We start from the raw sequence: 18,831 nt of genomic DNA, 5'->3' as shown, positions 1-18,831 counted from the left end.
ATACAGACATGCGGTTTTCCGCTCTAACCAGTTGATACTGCTCTGGGCATGTTACCAGCTACTGTACATGGTACTTGGTACAAGATTATCATACGTTGTCTTTTTGTTTGAAAAAGGCATCACAATTAAAGATCATTAAGTCTATTCACATTTACTACAGATGGAGTTGCTGTGACTTCAGCGTGTTAAACACATACACGTTTTGGCCACAGCTTCCTCATTTTATAATTTAAACAACCACACACAGTATCGCAAAACTCGCTCTCTGCAGTGAGACCTAAAAATTGCAATCTTAATGGCCCATGTCAAAACTTAAAATAAATGGGGCAAAACCTGAATTTCCAAATCCCATCAACCAACCACCTCTTTGTATCTTCTGAAACATCTCCTATGAAATATGTGCAGGTACATAAGCAGACACGCTTACCCCCTTCCTCTATTTCGCACTCCTCTGCATGCGTACATTACAGAAAAGATCAGAAAGCCAGTGTCAGGCCTTCTGCAAGCAGAAACAATCATGACAAAGTCCATGAATCTACAATTGCATAGGCCAAGCATGAGTCAAACCACTGGAAACAAGAAGCCATTGCATCAAGGCCCAAAGCTCACAATTTGCTGGAAACCTTTCTAGAGACTTGGGAAAATCTCGCACAAATTAAGAGGCGAGTGATTTTACCATGCAGGACTGAGGGGACCTCCTACCCAGCCCTGGCACTCCATCTCCTCTGCCAGCAGCCATCACTGGGGCAATGCAGGTAACCAAGCCCTACACCAGACTTAACTGTATCTTCAAATGAGTAACTTTACAGCTTGCTGTAAGAGACGCATGTTTTAAAGAATCTCCCTGCCTCACTGTATTTCTTCTACTACGCCTAAGCACATTTATTTTCTCAAGTTATGCCACGACATTTTACAGAATTCAAAACAAAACTCATCAGGTGCTCTTTAGGGAACACGACATGCTGCCCCCCCCCACTTCTAAATTTTTCCATAGATACCTATGGCAGGCAGCTGACTCGGAAATTAAGCCACCTCTGTTGGCTCAAGATTGGAAATGCAAACTCAAAAAGTTACCGTGCAACATTCAGTACAGAATCGATGTTTGTAACCAATACTCCGGCACTTCCGAAATAGTCCTGCATCAAACATGAGCAAACCGCATACAGTAATTTAACATAGACCTCTAAATCCACATTGTTTACAAGGCTTTCCTTTTGCTTATTTGTCCAACAAGATATTCGAACACACATTTGTAAAATAAAATAACAAGATGTGTGGTAGGCAGGTGCAGCATTTCCCTTGGGCTTGGAATAGCCATGTGTCACAAGGAACATACTCATCCTTACCAGCAGGGAAGACCCAGCCTCATTCTGCCATTAGGAGAAAACCAAGAGCCAAAACCTCTACGATGGGATTTGCAGTGTGGGGCCTGTTTTATTGGAATCTGTGCTCTAAAAGTTGTTTCACAGGACAGATTGCACTCTCACCCTTCAACGATTAAACAAAAGCAAGAATCTGTTGCTTCCACAACAATACCCCCACCGCCCTGATACTTTAAAAAAATAAATTACAAGCTTCCAGTGACAATACAACATCCTGATTGTAACGTACATCCATTTTTTTGTTTACTTCACAGCAAAGAACTCCCCCAGCAAGCACTGTCCCTGTAGCACAAGGTACTGTGGTAGGTAGGGACCACTGCTGCAGAAGGCATCCCTGGTCAGATCCCACCACACGCCTCCCGTAAGATAAGAAACACACAGTATATTGTACATAGACGTGAAACTCAGTCAACTGTCACTCAGTATTAGTGACCACTAAATGAACGACATAGGTAAAACTGTAACGTAGAATCAGATCATGTAACGAAAATTTCCACGTATAGTACTCAGCTACTGAAATGGGGCCTTACAATTAAAGTACTTGTTACCTGAAGGCTTCTTTGCATGATTAATACAGCATAAAAGAACATTAGCATGCATGCGCATAAAAAACATGTAATTTTCTTTTTTTCTCCCTTCTCGGAGTTTACCACAGGGACCAGACTGACTCTACAAGGTAGTATTTTAAGAGCACGATTTTGTCAATGAAGAAATAAGGTGAAGAAATGTCCATCTCCTCCTATCCTTGCCCCTTGGCTGATCCATAAGCTCACTGCCTTCTCACCTGTGCTGGCCACTTCTGTAACCCACTACTGGTGAGGCTAGAAAGAATCAAGAAAGAGACCACTGAAAGTAGCTAACTGAAAAAAAAAAAAACAAACCAAACGGCACTGAATGGACATTTTTAACCTAGACCATTTCAGTGGTATGATCTATACCGCAACCTCGCTAAAGACTCTGCCAATACTACTGGGGGGTGGGGGGGGTGATGGCAAAGCGCATGGCACAGCGGCAGGAATGGACAGCCAGGGAGCAGCAGGCTCAGCACTGAAATCTGTGTTATCAAGGAACTTCCAGCCCTGGAAGGAACCTACAGGCATGGCTTTTACATTCAGACAACCAGCGGTAATTGCACAAGGCCCACACCTCACACTGAGGGGCTGACTGATTGATTTTCAAAGGTATGGAGACGGCTTGGGCAGCCCGTTCCCACGAGCACAAGAGGTAAAGGGGTTTTATCACCAATGTAAACCAGACCTGGCTTCCATCTTAGGACAGGGCAATCTGAAAATATAGTAACTAATAGGGCGATGGTGACAAAAAATTATTTTAAACCTGTCCTACATTTATAATAATAATAATGTTGGCACTTTTACAACATCAGCCTTCCAGGGGTGTCAGAACATTTTTTTAAAGGTAGGTCGGTATTATTCCTTTTTAGAATGACAAAAAGAGGTCATAAACTTAATGAATTTTTTGAGTGAGTTTAGCATAACATGACTACACTGCATAAACACAATACAAGGGGCCTAAATCTGAGTTTTAATTACAGAACTACAATCTCTAAGCTGTGTATAACCACTGCATGAACACTTCACTTCCAGCATGCTCCACTCAAGCATCTCAAAATGCTTTAAATAGAAATGTATTTTTTTCTCATTTTACATGTTAATTTTAAGTTTAGAACTTATTTTATGTTTAGATTTTGCAAAATCAGTAACTCAAAATCATTAAGATCAGTAGAAATCTGTCATTGACAGACATACGCACATGGTCCAGTAAATCAGTTTTCTTAATGACAGTTAAAATTAGCATCTTTGCAACTGGTTTTCCATTGTTCTATTGCAGGAGAATCAGAAAATACCATCAGTTAATGGCCCTCTTCTTGTGTGGGGACTATTTTGGGACAACTGTAAGGATTCTCACCTACAGCTGTTGTCCTCCCGCCTTTCTGCTGGAGTCCCTGCGCCGCTGCAGGGGCAGCTCAGCTGCTCAAGGGCAGCTGCTGAAGGGCTGCTGTTGTTGGCTTAAGAAAAACAGGTCCATTTTATTTAACACACTGGGTTGTGAACTGCTGCGTTTCAGTAGCCGCCCATGCCACTGAGCGACCAGCACGAGAAAGATGACTAGAACTGCGCAGAGGTAGAGCTGACTGTGAGCCACGGTCCCTGTAGAAATCCCTGTGTCCAGAAGTAAGGCTCAAGTTTTAACTAGACTCATTCGATGTACTCATGTTTTCACAATTAGAGCTTAAATGTAACTTTACTGTTTCAGGGAGTACTGCTTTTTTTTCAATTAATTTTGAAAAATAAGTAGTGAAAAGGAACTTAAGTGGTCATGAACTATGCATGCTTTTGTAAGAAATGGACAGAGCAACAACAATTTCCACCAAAACCATGATCCTCTGTCACATCAGTATCAACTGAAATAGTTTGCCCAGTCACACCAGGTATACCCAACTAGCTTAAGACTCAATCTCTGTATTCTCTCAACCAATATTATTACATGTATGAACTCCGCTATTCTGTAAATGTCAAAGGAGTCCATATTCTACTAACGCCAACTCTTTCCCCCTCCCCCTAAATATCACACACCTTATATGAACGAAAAGTTGAGAATATTTACAAATCAAATGCATGATTTCCCACTAATCCCAGTGGGAGTCTATAAAGCCCATTAAATGCAGGATGGTTTCCCCAAGAAGAAAAAATACACAACATCCTATTTCTCAAGGTTAGTAGTCTGATAAGATCTCTGGGTTGTAACAATTTAAGGTTTCATCACAGCTGAAAGTTTTTCCTTCTATGATTATATAGCTATAGTTTTATATTGCTATTATTATTATATATCCACATTCACACATACTCATACACTTAAATATTTTATTCAACTATACATATATATTTTTACTGATATAAAACTCTGCTTATACTCTTTGTTCTAAAATAAGAATATTCACATAGGGAATTACTCCAGTACAGAAAAAGCATTAAAATTATATAGTTACAGATTGTTCAATGTATCTCCAGGTATGAATAAACTCATTTCTATCTTTCTTATTCCCCTACTACTGAATTTAAACCATACCAGCATTTTAACATGTACTCCAAGTATCCTAAAACCAAGCCACCAAGCCATTCTGCTGAGAGCAGAAGAAAGCTAATGAACTCCTTTAAAAGGCTGAGCCTGCCGCAGCTCGGACTACAGCTAGTTTATCTCCACAAAACTCCCTCGCCAGCTGGGCCTGTTTAAAAGAGCATTTTCCATGACAGATACACAAAGTTTATTTCACCCTCCCTTTTTTTTTTTTTTCCCTGAAAGTAAATGGGGTGTTGCAACCAAACAGGAAGACTTTTTGCTTTGGTTAAAACCTAAGAAAATAATTTTCCATTTGGATTTGTCCCATTTTCTCCACAGCTCCTTTCCATCGGTTTGAGGAAAAAAAAATGGGCAAGACGGGAAGGTTCCACAAAACTGAGCCTTAGTAATTCCTGTTAATTAAAATGGTTTAAAGACCCATGGTGGTGGCTGCTGTAAAGCTGCAGAGTTTAGAGAGAAAAAAAAAAAGTCTTACAAAAAAAGAGAGAACAAGCTAAGCAAATGACAAATAAACCTGATGAATTCTAATTATCTTCTAAGTTTAGTCATTTTTGCTTTTTTTCCTACTGTTTGCTTACGATAGTAGAAATTTTCTCTATCTCTGTACTTAGAGGCAGAAGCCTCAAAGCATACCTGCTGCCAGCTCCTCCCACGTGTGCCCATCCTGTCCCCAGGCTGCATCCTACCACTGCTCACTGGTATCAGTGGCACCACTGACCGTAGCCTCATACAGAACATCTCAAGGGTTTAAACAGGCTTAAAAGCTTTTCCTTTTTTTTTTTAATTTAAAAAAAAAACACAAACCCAAACAAAAAACAAACTTGCAACACTTGGCTGCACTACACTGAAAGAACAGGAAGCATTTGTCTCTTGAAGTCACAATTCCTGACAAAAAATGGGAAAGTATGAAGACTTTCAGAAGAATAATAATCATTAAGAAGCAAAGGGAGGCAGATTGTAACTGTTATTATTTTGCAGCTGCCCTTTAAAGCATGGAACTATGGTAATGCAGTTAATTAAAACTAACTGAAAGTAAACATGACTTGTACAAACCATTAAAATACAGACATTTTATAACATCTTCAGAAAGTAAGTGAAACCTGTGGGTGGGAGCATTGCTTCAAGATGACAAAATATTTAACATGATATCCCTTTATCCAAAATAATCGTACAGTAAAAATTGTCTTTAGAACACCTGTTCAAACATTAATTAGTAGAGAACTAAAATATAAGCACAGGACAAACTGACTTAAATGTTATACTATACCAGAGTTTAAGTAACTGACAAAACTGCTGTCGCAGCCAGCCCAAGCAAAGGGAGCTTTAATACACCGTTATTTACCAGATAGTAAATTTCTACAGATTGACTATTTCTAAAGTGCTGGTGTAAAGATACACATAGAGATTATAAACGAGAACTGTATCCCTGCTGATTGAACTACACGATGCTGTCATGTGAAAGGCACAAAATGAAAGCGGGAGAAAAAGCGCAGGACAAGTGTCCCGCAGAACAGGCAGTGTAATGCCAGTAGTGTCTGGTTAACCACCAGGTTTACGCTGGTGGTATTCAAGACTCTCCATCTACTCTGCACGAGATGAGAGTTGGGCCCAAAGGATACTACAACCAGAAATGGCTCACTGTATGCCAAGAATCCAGTTCTCACCTTTGCACATGAAGATGCACACCCATGAAGAAATTACTTTTTAAAAAAAATTACTTTCTTTAGGAAATATTTCCTTAAGCGGCACCCAGCCACTGATTCATGGTAGGCAGCAGGGCCCTGTAACAATATATCGCCCTGCTATTCACATACATGTTGTAACACTCTGTTCCCATGTTGCTTTAGTCATTTCTCATCATTCCATGATTTTTTAAGTACATTTTTCACTACAGAAGGATAAAACTTCCTTAAACACTCTCTTAAAAAAATAAATAAATAAATAAATAAATGCTTGCATTACTTTAAGATAGTAAAAAAGAAAAGCAGGTTGTAAAACCAAATCAAATCGCACAATCCTGGCAGCTGCAGCAATTTGGCACTGGCAAATATACAACAGGGTTAAAAAAAGATCATGGTTTCTTTGTTAATACTGCTTTTACCAATTTTCTGTTCAGGTTTCTTGCTTGATAACATCCTCCTCCAGAAATATGCACGATGCTTCCATTACAAAACATTGGGAAGGCAAATTAGGACCCCTTCTGAAGCCACCACACAACCTGGTCTCTCCTCCCCAGAAATAACTACGGTTCTTGCCATCACAGAGCCATAGTCGTATCTTCACTTCCTCGCTTTCCTCTCCCCTCAGCTCTAGACACCTGGTAGGATCCTGTCATTTTTTCCTCAACGAGGTTTCTCAAATCCATCATTCACTATCCAGACCTACACCTGAACTCACCTTCTACACATCAACATTGTTTTCTTTGCTTTGTTTCCATTGTAATCTGAAACTTATCAACCCCCTTCCAATTTTGCTAGATTTTGATCCCTCTTTCAGTATGCCACACCTCTCCTTGAAACCAAATTACTGATTTTAAGAAAGCAGCAGAATTTCAGTTAAAAATCCTTTAAAATACTGTCACTATATTGTACTTTATAGTTTCAGTATTTATTTCAATTACACAATTTCTCCAAACAAGTAAAATAACTTTTAAGACATCTGTCAAGTCAGTATCATTTGAGATACACACAAATTAGTAGTGATGCAGCTGTATAAACGTTTGTGATTTTTTTGAAAGAAAGCATGAGCAATTTTTACGATGTTGAACGCCACACTGTTGGTCCTTAAATCAGCTCCCACTGAAATCAATGTCAATTAGAAGAGGCTCTTTTAAACTGCTTTCTGCATTTCTTTTGTTTGTTCTGACATGTACTTAATGTCAGTCACAAGTGCAGTCTGGAGCGCAAAACACGCAACAGAAATTTGCAGACAAAAGGTCTGAAAAGTGAATCAAGAAATGGAAACTTTTCTAAAAGAAGAGTTACATCATTGTCGTTGTAATAAACCAAATGTAATTAATGAAAACTTTTTCCACCTTGAAAAGTCACATGCAGACAGACCCTCTTCCTAAAGTTGCCTTTTGGAAGATTGTAACCACATGAAATCCTATTAGAAGGTGCTGAACTCCTACATTGTGACTCTTCCGGCAGGCTTCTACATAACAAAAATGCAATGAAGTGCCGTACAACTTTTCCCCCCCTTATTATGCAAAATCCTTATCAAATTCAATAGTGTGACATCGTTCAAAATCCTGACTAACAATGGCATGCGGGAGGTCAAGAGATGTCGTCTTTGTTTTAGTTTCACGTGCTTTCCAGTCTATTAATGTTAAAAGAAAAAAGAACCTTCACAGAAATAACCGATAAAGATCAAACTTAACTAAACAATGGGAAGGAAATTCAGAGTTAAAACTGGTACTTAGCTCTTAAGACAAACCATTGTGCCCGGGCACTGTGCGGCGGAACGATCCTGCGGGTCACACAATCCCCAGGAATAACAAGGTGAGGTAAGAAGCCTTCAGCTCCCCAATTCCCATGCTTTTGGGGGTTTAAGTTCGGGCCAGGGACATCGTTTTAAGGCGGTATTTGTTATTTCTTGGGAGGAACCAGTGGGCAGCCCCCCGACTCCTTTGTGCTGCGGGTTGCGAGTGGAATGCAGCATGCGGCACACGTTCCACTCGCAACCAGGAGGACAAAGGATTCAGTGATCGGGGAGGGGACAATTAGTCCCAATTAGGCCTATTTCGCAGCTGAGTGTAAGGGCTGGGGGAAGGGAGCTTAAATTTTAAAGCAATGGGTCGCTCAGGCGAGTTAAAGTGAGGTCAGTGAAGTGACAAGTTTCAGAAAACGTACCCTGTTAGTCACCGTTGGGGCAAGTCTCCCGAAGTCGGTGGCACCTCCCCTCAGGCACCGCCAGGAGATGATGGGGCAGCGGTTCTCAAACACGCCGTTTAAGAAATTTGATAACCACTTTGCCTATTAGGCTAATGCGACTAACCAATTTTTCCAGTTTGCAACCCACTCCTCCCAGCAGCGCTCTCAGTTCCAAGGCACACGCAGACGCACAGGCAGGCACACACAAAGGCCGCGTCAGGAATACTCACATATGCACATGCGGAGGCTGGAACCTGCTCTGGTTAATGTTGTAGTGCGTAAACGCCTGCGTTGGGTTGGAGCTGTATTCATCCACCGTTATGGTAACTTTGCCTTGTGAAGGAATTCCATGAGCCATCCTTCCTCCTTATGGACATGAGCAGCTCACAACTTGCCAAGGTCAGGAGCCGGGTAGGGCATTGTGTTCCAGGCACCTTCTGACTCCCAGCAGCTCCTCATCAACTCCGCAGACCTCTGTCAGGAGAGAGAGACAGCACACACTGCTATCAACTCAAAGGAGATGAAAACATACACAAACATATTGCTCTAGCCTCTCCCCATTTCCGTTTAAAGGTCTTTTTTTTTCTATATTTTTGATGTACCCATCACCCAACTCTCTAAGCATTACTATTCACATTTTTTCTTTAATTACCTCATCATTTAACTCCATCATCATTAAACACATCCAAAGGATGAATGCTTAAAGTAAGGTTTTATCTTCAGGGGAAAAAGCTCCAGTTAAATACTCCACATTTATTATTCTTTATTTTAAATAACATCTTGAGCTAATTGCAACCATGAAAATTAACAAGTGGACCCAGTTTTCCTGAAGGACAAATGGCTTTCCACAAATACACACACTTGTTTTCAAGGCCCCATTTTAGCTTTACAAAGTAAGTTACATCTGAGAAACTTAGGAGAAGCCAATGCAAAGCAGAAAGAAAATTTTACAATTGTATAGCAAAAGGTACACGCAAATACCTTGGAATCAAAGCATTTATCTGTCCCGAGAAAGGCTAGCAGCCAGACAACATTAACAAAATATCCATGTTCTAGCGCAGTAGCCATGAAACTGGTTTGGATTCCTCACCAGACAGTAAGTAATGATTTATCTGACAGATTTAAGTGCGATTTTCTGCATAAATATTTCTGCATAAGATGAAAGAAATATGCTCTTCCCTCTCTAGGCATCCCTATCTTTCACTTCTTCAAAGTGCTCTTAAACATATTTTGCATTAAGACTGGAAGCGTTCTATAATATGAGCGTAAGCCCAATAGCCAGAAACTTCCCAAACCTGTTCTCTGTTGAGTTCCCCGCACAGAATCTGAGCTTCAATTTCTTCAATCAATAAACTGAGGATACCTCAGCTGCCTTCCTTTCAGAGGGGCTTTGTGAGAATTGATCAGCTGATGTTCGAGGAATATTTTCAAGATGAGCAACTCTTTAAAAGCCCTGTTTATGAGGTAGAGCCTCAGCTGGGGCAAGCTCTCCTAGCTGCAAGGACTTGCATGAAACCACGATACTCTGCATCAGTTGACACCCCCCTCCCCTTTAGCTGCCACACACAATCGTGGGTTTTTTCATATCTGGTGTGGAATTTACAAAAGTAAATCAGTGCTTACTGGGAAGACAAAGAAATAGGAAAGAGAAGAGAATGACTTGATCCCTGAGCATCAAACTAAGCAGTATTTTTCCAGTGTGATTTTCCTGGACTTCTCTTAGCTCCCAAATAGAAATGTGTTTGCCATGTGTAATGTTAAACATTTGGAATCTTTGATTTGTATTCAAAATATATTTTTAATACAAAGACTAATTTCCAGTTTGGCATGAAGAATGATAAAAATGCCCTGCAAATGGCAGATGGCCTGCTATAGGCCATTTATTTTACTATTTTACAACCTCAGGCCTATGTGGGCTTCCATATGTTAGTTGGGTTAAGACATTCTGCAACGTTCATTCCAGTAATTGGGTTCTATCCTTCATCTTCTTTATCATTGGAGGCGGGCGGGGGGGGGGGGGGGGGGGAGATGAAACTAAACCATAAAGTTTCCATTTAAAAGCTGAGGCACTAGTGAGACAGTACATCTCCGTATACATCTCCGTAACTAAGGTTATGGTCTGGTCTTGGCACTAATCCTCTCTCATAACTAAAAGCACAATAGTTTCAGGGGTAGAAATCAGCAAGGTGAGCTTAACTTAACCAAATCTTTGCTGTGTTAGAAGAGATGTAAGATGCATACAACAACTGCTCACGAATCATAATGTAGTGGTTGCCATACCAAGTTTGCAGCTGTTTCCTTAATTTCCCTTACAATTATATTTTAGTGTTATTTTGCATAACAGTAAAACACAACACCTGCTTCAAATTGCAGTCCTGTTCCAAGTACTGTAATTCTTTTGAGATAGGAACTACGAAGAGTGTGCAACACAGAGCAGCGTAATTGCCCTGGACTGAAAAGTAAAGACAAATGAAAACATCTTCCTGTTAGAGAAATGACTGTCATTAACAAGAATGCTAGCATTCAAAACTCCCAGGAAAAAAAACTAAGTTTTTCTTTTACCCAACAAGAACTTTAGTGTCTGCATAAATTAAGTAGTAGTGTGAAAATTACATGTCTAATGTGATTTTTTCATAATTAAAAGCTACAATATAAAACAACACGTTAAACCAACAACAAAAATATGCTTGGGCTTTCAGAAAAGCTAAATCACACTATTTTCAGTAATCTAGCATAAGAAAGGTCAGAACATTCAATTTCATATTATAGTTCACTCATGAAAAAAATCCAATTTGTTCATGAGAGTGAATTATACATAAAGATAATAAGCATTTTTACAAGGTTTATAACAGAAACACAGAAAGAAATTACAACTAACCATCATAAAACAAACGATGAGGATACTTGAATATCTGTATTAAATACTTTAAAGTTGACTTTCAGTAAGATTATGAGTACATAAGCTGCAATTGCTTCCCATTGTTCCAATCTTTAATCTTAAGAATAAATCTCTATGCTTAAATTAAGGCAAAACTGAAAAAGCATCCTTTTAAAATGAAGTTAACAACAAAGCCCGGACTGGGAAAGCAGTAAAATTTGAAGATGGCTTCTGTGTCAATTCTCCAATTTCCATTTAGTGTTCTATAGAGTACTATAGCTCACCTACCAGAAGCATCTAGTTATTCCTTCTTTACTGTGAACTTCTGTAAAGAAGAATATCCAAAAGGAGCTGAACACTTCAAAACTTTAATCTTGGGCCTAAAATAAATTTGTTTTTAAAAAAAAAAAAAAATTAAATTGGCTACTTTGAATCACTACTATTCTTTTTTCTCCAACTGCAATTACTCTTTGAAGATTACATACAGGAGATGAGTACAAAAGAATAAAAGTTGCATTATTTTTCACATCTGTCAAGTAAAACTATGTGCAATATCTTCCATGCCTTATGTGGCAGTTTTGAGTAAGAATGATTATATTAAAAACCTAAATGAAGATTATGTTTTTTTTTAGCATGTTACATTTTCCCAAATATAGCTGTTATCCTGGGAGCAACAAACCTTCTCCAGCGTGAATTTGTACCGACAGCGAAAGAGGAGATGTTCTATTGTATACATACGCTCAGTTTCACATATATAAACCGGCACTTTTTCATCAAAGGGCTGACACAAACTTAGGCGCAGCTAATTATAAACCAGTATACTACCACCGTGTCAAAAAACTATCACCAAATATGCACAGATAAGCAATTTTAAAACACAACGTTACATTTCACGGAGAGGTACACGGACAAGCTCTGCGTATGTACATGCACTCACAGACACGCGAAAAACGCATTTCCCCCCAATAAAATATTTACGCCTTCCTCATCTGAATTTCAGAAATTCGCCTTCTGGCTGGTCTCGCGTCGTTAAAGAAAATTTTGAAAGGCAAGAGGCAGAAAGGGTTAATTCCGTGTCAACACCTTCTGTGGCTACATCTACTATCCCGACACTGTTACAGCAACAAAACACGTTACACCCACCCGGAGTGCGAGCACCGGCCGCCGCAACACGCCCCCCACCGAGAGCCACCGGTCCCCTCCGCACCCCCGGGTTCTCCCGGTGTGTCACCCCACGCCCCGGGGGTCATTGAGCGACTGCCCTGACAGCCCCCGCGATGCTGCGCTGCAGTTTGCGGCCAACTCCGAGCTCCGGCTTCCCCACCGAGCCCAAGGCGGAGGCAGCGGGGGGAGCTACACCCCGACCGAACCCCCCGCCCCACACACCGACCGCCGGTACCTGGGCTCCCTGCCGCTCCCCACCTCCGCCCGCCGCCGGCTCCCGGGCCGCCCCGGCCGCGGCCCCGCGGGGCGCCGGGCTCGCCCCCCCCCCCCGGTGATTGATGGTTCTTGGTGGCCAATGGCTCCGGCGCGGCCCCGTCCCGGCGTGTGCCGCAGCCCCCGCCCCGCGCCCCCTGCCCTGCCCGCCCCGGTTCCCCCCCCCCCCCCGCCGACCCCCGCTTGCCACCGAGGGGGCATCGCTGCGATTTTTGTGCGGTACGTGCCATGGCGCACAAAGTTCACATCACAACACCACCACCCCCCACCCTCCCCCGGTCACCACAGAACCATAATCGTATCTTTTTGGGGCGGGGGGGGGGCGGAGGATGCTCGGGGGAGGGATGCAATAAACTCCACAGCGGGGGCCGGGAAGGAGGTGGGGGTATGCCCGCTGCTTTTTATTCCGCCAGTGCCAACCGCGCCGTCCCCCGCACCTCGCCCCCACCCCCGGAAGGTTTCCAAGTGCTTGAGGCCTCCGGGATCAGGGTTTCAAAGCGGGTTCTCCCGCCGGTGAAACGGAGAGTGGAAACTCCGCCGGGGAACGGCAGAGCAAAGCGTTACCCTCCTTACTTTTGCAGCCTGTGTCCCCATCTTCCCCCCCCTTCTCCCCCCGGGAGCCCCGTCCCCGTCCCCCGCCGGCTGCTCGACGCTGCCGCCCGCCCGCTGGCCCCAGCCAGCACAATGCTCCCCGGCCTACCCTCCCGGCCCCGCCGCGCCGCCCCCGACCCCCGAGCCGGGAACCCGCACACCGCCTGCCGCCCTCATCCCGCTTCCAGCCCTGCAACCCGCCCCCCACACCACCACCCCCACCACCCCCCCAGCCAAAGAGCACGGCGGCGGAGGGCAGCGGGGGCACGGCCTGGGGGAGGAGGGCAGGGCAGCCTGGCTCAGCGCCGCCGAAAAAGCCGCCGGGGCTGCGAGGGAAACGCCGCCGCCGCCGCACCGACCCGACCCGACCCAGCGGGCTCGGGGCGGTCACGGCGGGGGGAGGCAGGGAGAACAGGCGCCTGGTTTTATCCTTATTATTGTTTGCGGGAGGCTGGCCCCGCCGCCGCCGGAGCTCCTGCCCGCCCCCCCCCGCTCCGTTCTCGTCCATGACACGGCACCTCTAACCCGCCGCTTTGTGCGCCGCTGCCCCCCGCCGGGCCGCCCCCAGACACCGACCCGGGGCCGCTCACCTTCCCTCCGCCGGCTGCCGCTGCGGGCGGGTCGGGGATGCCTTCAGCGCGGGCAGCGGGGCCGCTCCATGGGGCTGCGGGGGCGCGGCCGGGGCAGAGCCTGCGCCCGACCCCGCGGCGGTGCCCGGCGGCGGCGGCCTGGGTCCGGGTGCGGGTCCGGGGCGGCGGCGAGGGCGGGCGCGGTGCAGTGAGCGGGGCTGCCACTGGGGTCAGGGAGCAGGCACCAGGAAACACGGCGGCCACGGAGCGCTGCTCGCTCACACACACACACACACGCACAGCTCCTCCCGCTGCCTCGCACTTCACCCCCCCGGGCAGGGAGGGAGGGAGGGAGGAATCGCTGCTGCATTTCCCAAGTGCGGCACAGCCTCCCCCCGCCAAGCCGGCAGGAGAGGCCGGCGGGAGCAGCGGCTCTGTCGGGGTCAAGGCGCGGGATGTCGGCTGCCACAGCCCCGGGGGAGCGGGGAGGGCAGTGCCGGGACCCCGCCGGGACCGATCCCCCCCCCGCCTCGGGGCAGCGCCCGGGAGGCCGCGGCAGGCGCCCGGCTTGCATCCCGTACAGACCGCCGCGCATCGCCGCTCGGCTCTTCCCCTGCCTCAATAAATAATAAAATAAATAAATAACAACAACAACAATTTAAAAAAAAAAATAATCCTCTAAACGGGTTTTCCCATCTCCCGCACCTTTTTCATCATTAGGTATTAATGCAGTGCTCTGCTCCTTCTGTCTCAGCAAGCAGGAAAAAAAAAAAACAAACCAAAAAACCCATAAAGAAACACTACTGTAGGGTTAGCCTGTCAGGCTGAACATTATCTTAGGGTAATTGGGACTTTTCTATAGAGAGGTAGAATCAGGGAGGTTGCTGTTGTCTTTTTTTGTTGTTTCCCCCTCCCTCCCCCCAAAATCCGCAGCAATTGTGTCAACAGCCACAACAGTAACAAAGTAAAGATTAGAGGTGTTTGTTCTTTTACTTTCAAGACAGCAAACGGAAGGAGGGACTTCCACAGTCATACACTTACAATGGAGAGAAAAAAAAGAAGAAAAGGAAAGAATTCCAAATAATTCAGAATAATCGAGCTGACAAAAAATAAAAGCTCCTAACACGTCTCTTAATAGTAAGCAGTGTCCTACACATTTTTAATAAGTAATTTTGGCTCTGGCCAACCTTTGGAGATGCATGGCAGCTAGGCAGGTTTTTCTTTGTTGTTGAAAACAATGAGAAGGGTCCCCAGTATTGCCAGACAGAAATCCACTAGGATGGATTGTCCCGTTTAGAAGCATGGCAAATCAAGAAACATCAACCTGAAAAAAAAAAAAAAAAAAAAAAAAAAAGATTAAATAGCATAAGTTTTTTCCAAATTTGATATTAGACCTTTCAGTCTGATTTTTTTTTTTTTCACTTTTGTCATTTCCCCTTTTAATAGAAGGATGCACTGTAAACCACCAAAGGAAAATTCCCATTTCGGACAAAATGACGCACTGGTGAGTCCCTCTCCTCACCAAATCAAAGCAACATTTCCAGGGAACCTTTGCCTGGAAAGGAGTCTGAGGCCGCAGTTTCACAAAGGTTTTTAGGTGACTGACTTTGACACTGCTGTAAAATAAGCAATCCAGCACTCAGCCCACTTACCCTACCTCGGTCCCTGCACTAGCCCTCGTGTGAGCACAGGGAACCCCATCTGGGAAACCGATCCTGTTAACACCAGGCAAAAGCAGTCTGGTTTGGTGTGGGTCAGTCTCCCCATCCTATCCTCACAAATATTTCTGCTGGAGCAAGGCAGGGAGTGAGATGAGCAACACAAAGAGATCAGGATAGCTTCATTGGTACCACTGCCAGATTATATATAAAAATGGGGGGGTGAGGAGGAGCAGATTTGATCCTGAACCTGCTTCATCTCTTCTCTGTAGTTGCAGCAGCAGGACTTTTCCTGTACTTGTGTCCTCATACCACATCTAGAGCCCTACACAACAAAAATGAGCTTTTAGCACAGAAGGAAAAACATGGTAGAAGCCTGGGTAGGTGACTGGACTGGGAATTAGAAAGCTCAAAGACCTTCTCTCTGATGTTTGGTGAGAGACAAATCAGGCATTACCCCAGCATGTCAGTGCCCTAATATTAAAATAAGCATTTACCTAATTCACTAGTTCTTAAATGTGGCCTGAAAGTTAGCGGTACTTGGGTTTTGCTCATATGAATCCAGAGTGGGACTTGATTCTAAGGTCACATCTGTTTCACAATCCTAAATGTTCAGCAACAACACCAGGCTGTAATACAGTCATTGGGAGCACTGTTTTTAATATATGCCTTGACAAACTCTGAAACATTTTCTGTCAAGAGCACATCACAGAACTCTTCCTTTTTACAAACCACTTATTTTCTGTTTCCCCGAGAACAGGATGCTTTCCAGAGATGTACTCACTTTCAGAAATCTGCTGGCCCCCGAGTTGCTAAAAGAAGGAAAAAATATTTTACTTAAATTGATTAAAGGGTTTTCTCAGGAAAAGACTTGCATTTTGTTGCCTTTCTTCTCTAATTCACAAGAACAGCGTCAAAATGCAAGTCTGTAAGTACAGAAAACGTCTTTATTTTGGCTGGAATGTCAATACACACTTGACAAGAGGATTTCAGAGATAAATTTGAAAACTTCAAAAGCAAACAAGCTGATTATTGTGAGTGTCACAGGACTGATTTTTCTAGTTGAGTGAAATTCAAAACAGTGAACAAGCAGGTTTTGTTTACTTTAATATTTCCTATTTGCAACGTTAAAAGTGTACGTTATACATGAAACCTTAGTCATATTCAGAGTTTGCTCTGGATTTTGTTTTTTTCATTTTTACAAAGCCAAAGTGAGTATCATCAAATGTACAGATGCAGCAGTTGCATGTTAAAAATGATAAAACACTACAGTATCACGAAAAGCATACGGATTCTTCAAAATCTGTTATGTGACCTCCAATACAATGTGTCCAGTTTCTGTCAAGCACAAGAAAGCGCTAACAACTGTTGAGACACACACAGGGTACTCCAGAGTGAACCATGGACACCCATCTCACTTTGCTCTTTACTTTGGGAAAAATCTTCCCTAGGACTATGTGAAGCAATACAAAAAAGGTATTATTTAAAGTCCACCTCTGAGAACTTGTTCCTTAAATAATAAGATACACAGAAAGGAACTTTTAAAAAGCTAAAAACTTTTCAAGCTGTGTTTCATGACATTGGTCTGTGGTTACGGTACCGTCCTGATACAGATCCTACCTGGTCAGGATGTACTATGTCATGTGGTGCATTACTGTGCTCCACAACCTGCTGCGTGTTACTTGTTGAGGATACTCTCAAAGTAAGCTATCTCAAGAATATTCCATCGTTTGACCAAAGGAGGGAAGCCCTGATTACAAGGCCATGTCTTGCTGTATAAAATAATCAACAATGCTACTTTAAGGGTGTTCCAAACTCCCTCACTCCTCTGCTGCTTACTTCTGCTCCCATACCTCAGGATATAAACCACACTAGAAGAACAAATTCAGTTTTTAAAAAAGTGGACAACCACTGGAGGCAATCTACTCTGAAAGTCACTGGACTCACCATATTCCAATACAGACCACTGCAATTCTTCCAAAAACTGTATCTTAACAGGCTTGTTCCCCTCATTAAAGCAGAAATTCTTCAGTAACTGTGGAACCAAAGACAATTCGAGAAAACTGTATTACTTCAGGCTTTATGGCCCACTGAGCAGATACTACATTCCAAATTTGCAGAATATAGTTGGATAGATTAAAAGTTCTCCATTGCTCTCTTCCTCCATTTGTGGCCTGTGGGTCACAGAGCATTTGGTGCGTATGGTGGCCAACAATATGAAAATAACAGAAAAACATAGTATTAGATATAACAAGCAAACAAAAAAACCCAACCAACCCAGGACTCCAATTTTGAAGATACAAACTGTTTTTTAGCTCTTAGCTTTTTTCGCTTAAGAAAATCACAAACTGGAACTGGTGGCTAATTAAACCCTAAACACTGAATTTAAAAAAAAAAAAAAAAAATGCCTCTTGGCTTTTGATTTTTGTAATCTCCGCTGTAATGAATTTTTATCTGACTTATTACAAATACGGGCCCATACACTAACCTGTTCAACACTCCAGCAAACACTACATCTTCAGGAAGAATCCATGGCCTCTCCATAAAAGCACACCAGTTTTTTTGAGAAAAAGGACAATTCTCAAAAGGAAGTGAAACTCGAGCCTCCTATCAGAATCTGCAGACAGAGAGAAGCACATCATTCCAATACTGACAGAGCATCAGGTAAGACTTCTGAAGGAAATATCACTAGTTGTCCTCTGGGCATTCTTTTTATATTCGATGGACCAGAACATTGTCACAGGATAATGGTTGTCTGCTGCCTTGCCCCTATTAAATTAAATTAAATATTTGATTGGAACTTTCCTGCTTGCTCTCTGTAGGAATAAAAAGTGATGCAAAAAAGCTGTAGGTGAATCATTTGTCCTTCTAAAAACTCCCAGTGTAGCTGCTTGTCAAGTACCTAGAGAAGAAACCATTCCTATTAATTTTGTTTTGTTTTGAACATTCCACCATCCTTTTTTCAAAATTGAGAAGGGTGTATGGGTGATTTATGCCTTCATAACAGAGCAGGCAGTGACTTCAGTTTTGTATGTATATAAAGATGCAGGTATTGTTTGATGCACAGCAGTTAATGCAAAGACATTACTGCAAGAACTCCCAGATACTAAGTCTCAGCACACAAAAGGTTTTCGGTGATCACCTTCTGGTCAATGAGCTGTGGCAGGGAGTATGCAACTGTGGGACTAATGTGAGGTGTTTGAACACCCTATTTATTGCATATCAATTTACCTGTTTAGGAGAAGGTGGATGCCTTTTTCCTTGAGTAATCATTTTATCACTTAATTTGTCTACAGTGCATTGAGTCAAAGCCAATGGATGAGAAAACCTTCAGTTTAATTCAGC

At 43.2% G+C, this 18,831-nt stretch overlaps 1 protein-coding gene across 1 annotated transcript in view; it reads right to left on the bottom strand.

Moving 5' to 3' along the window:
- The window catches only part of MPPED2 (metallophosphoesterase domain containing 2), a 105,336-nt gene extending 96,625 nt beyond the window's left edge, over nt 1-8,711 (bottom strand). The window contains exon 1 of the mRNA XM_074149414.1: nt 8,584-8,711. Within this exon, the coding sequence (XP_074005515.1) occupies nt 8,584-8,711 (128 nt within the window). The remainder of the gene's footprint in view (nt 1-8,583) is intronic.
- Between the last annotated feature and the right edge of the window lie 10,120 nt (nt 8,712-18,831).

This window comes from Numenius arquata, chromosome 6, assembly GCF_964106895.1.
Source record: "Numenius arquata chromosome 6, bNumArq3.hap1.1, whole genome shotgun sequence".
In the NCBI taxonomy this organism is placed as follows: domain Eukaryota; kingdom Metazoa; phylum Chordata; class Aves; order Charadriiformes; family Scolopacidae; genus Numenius; species Numenius arquata.
This window is presented reverse-complemented; position numbering and strand designations above follow the sequence as displayed.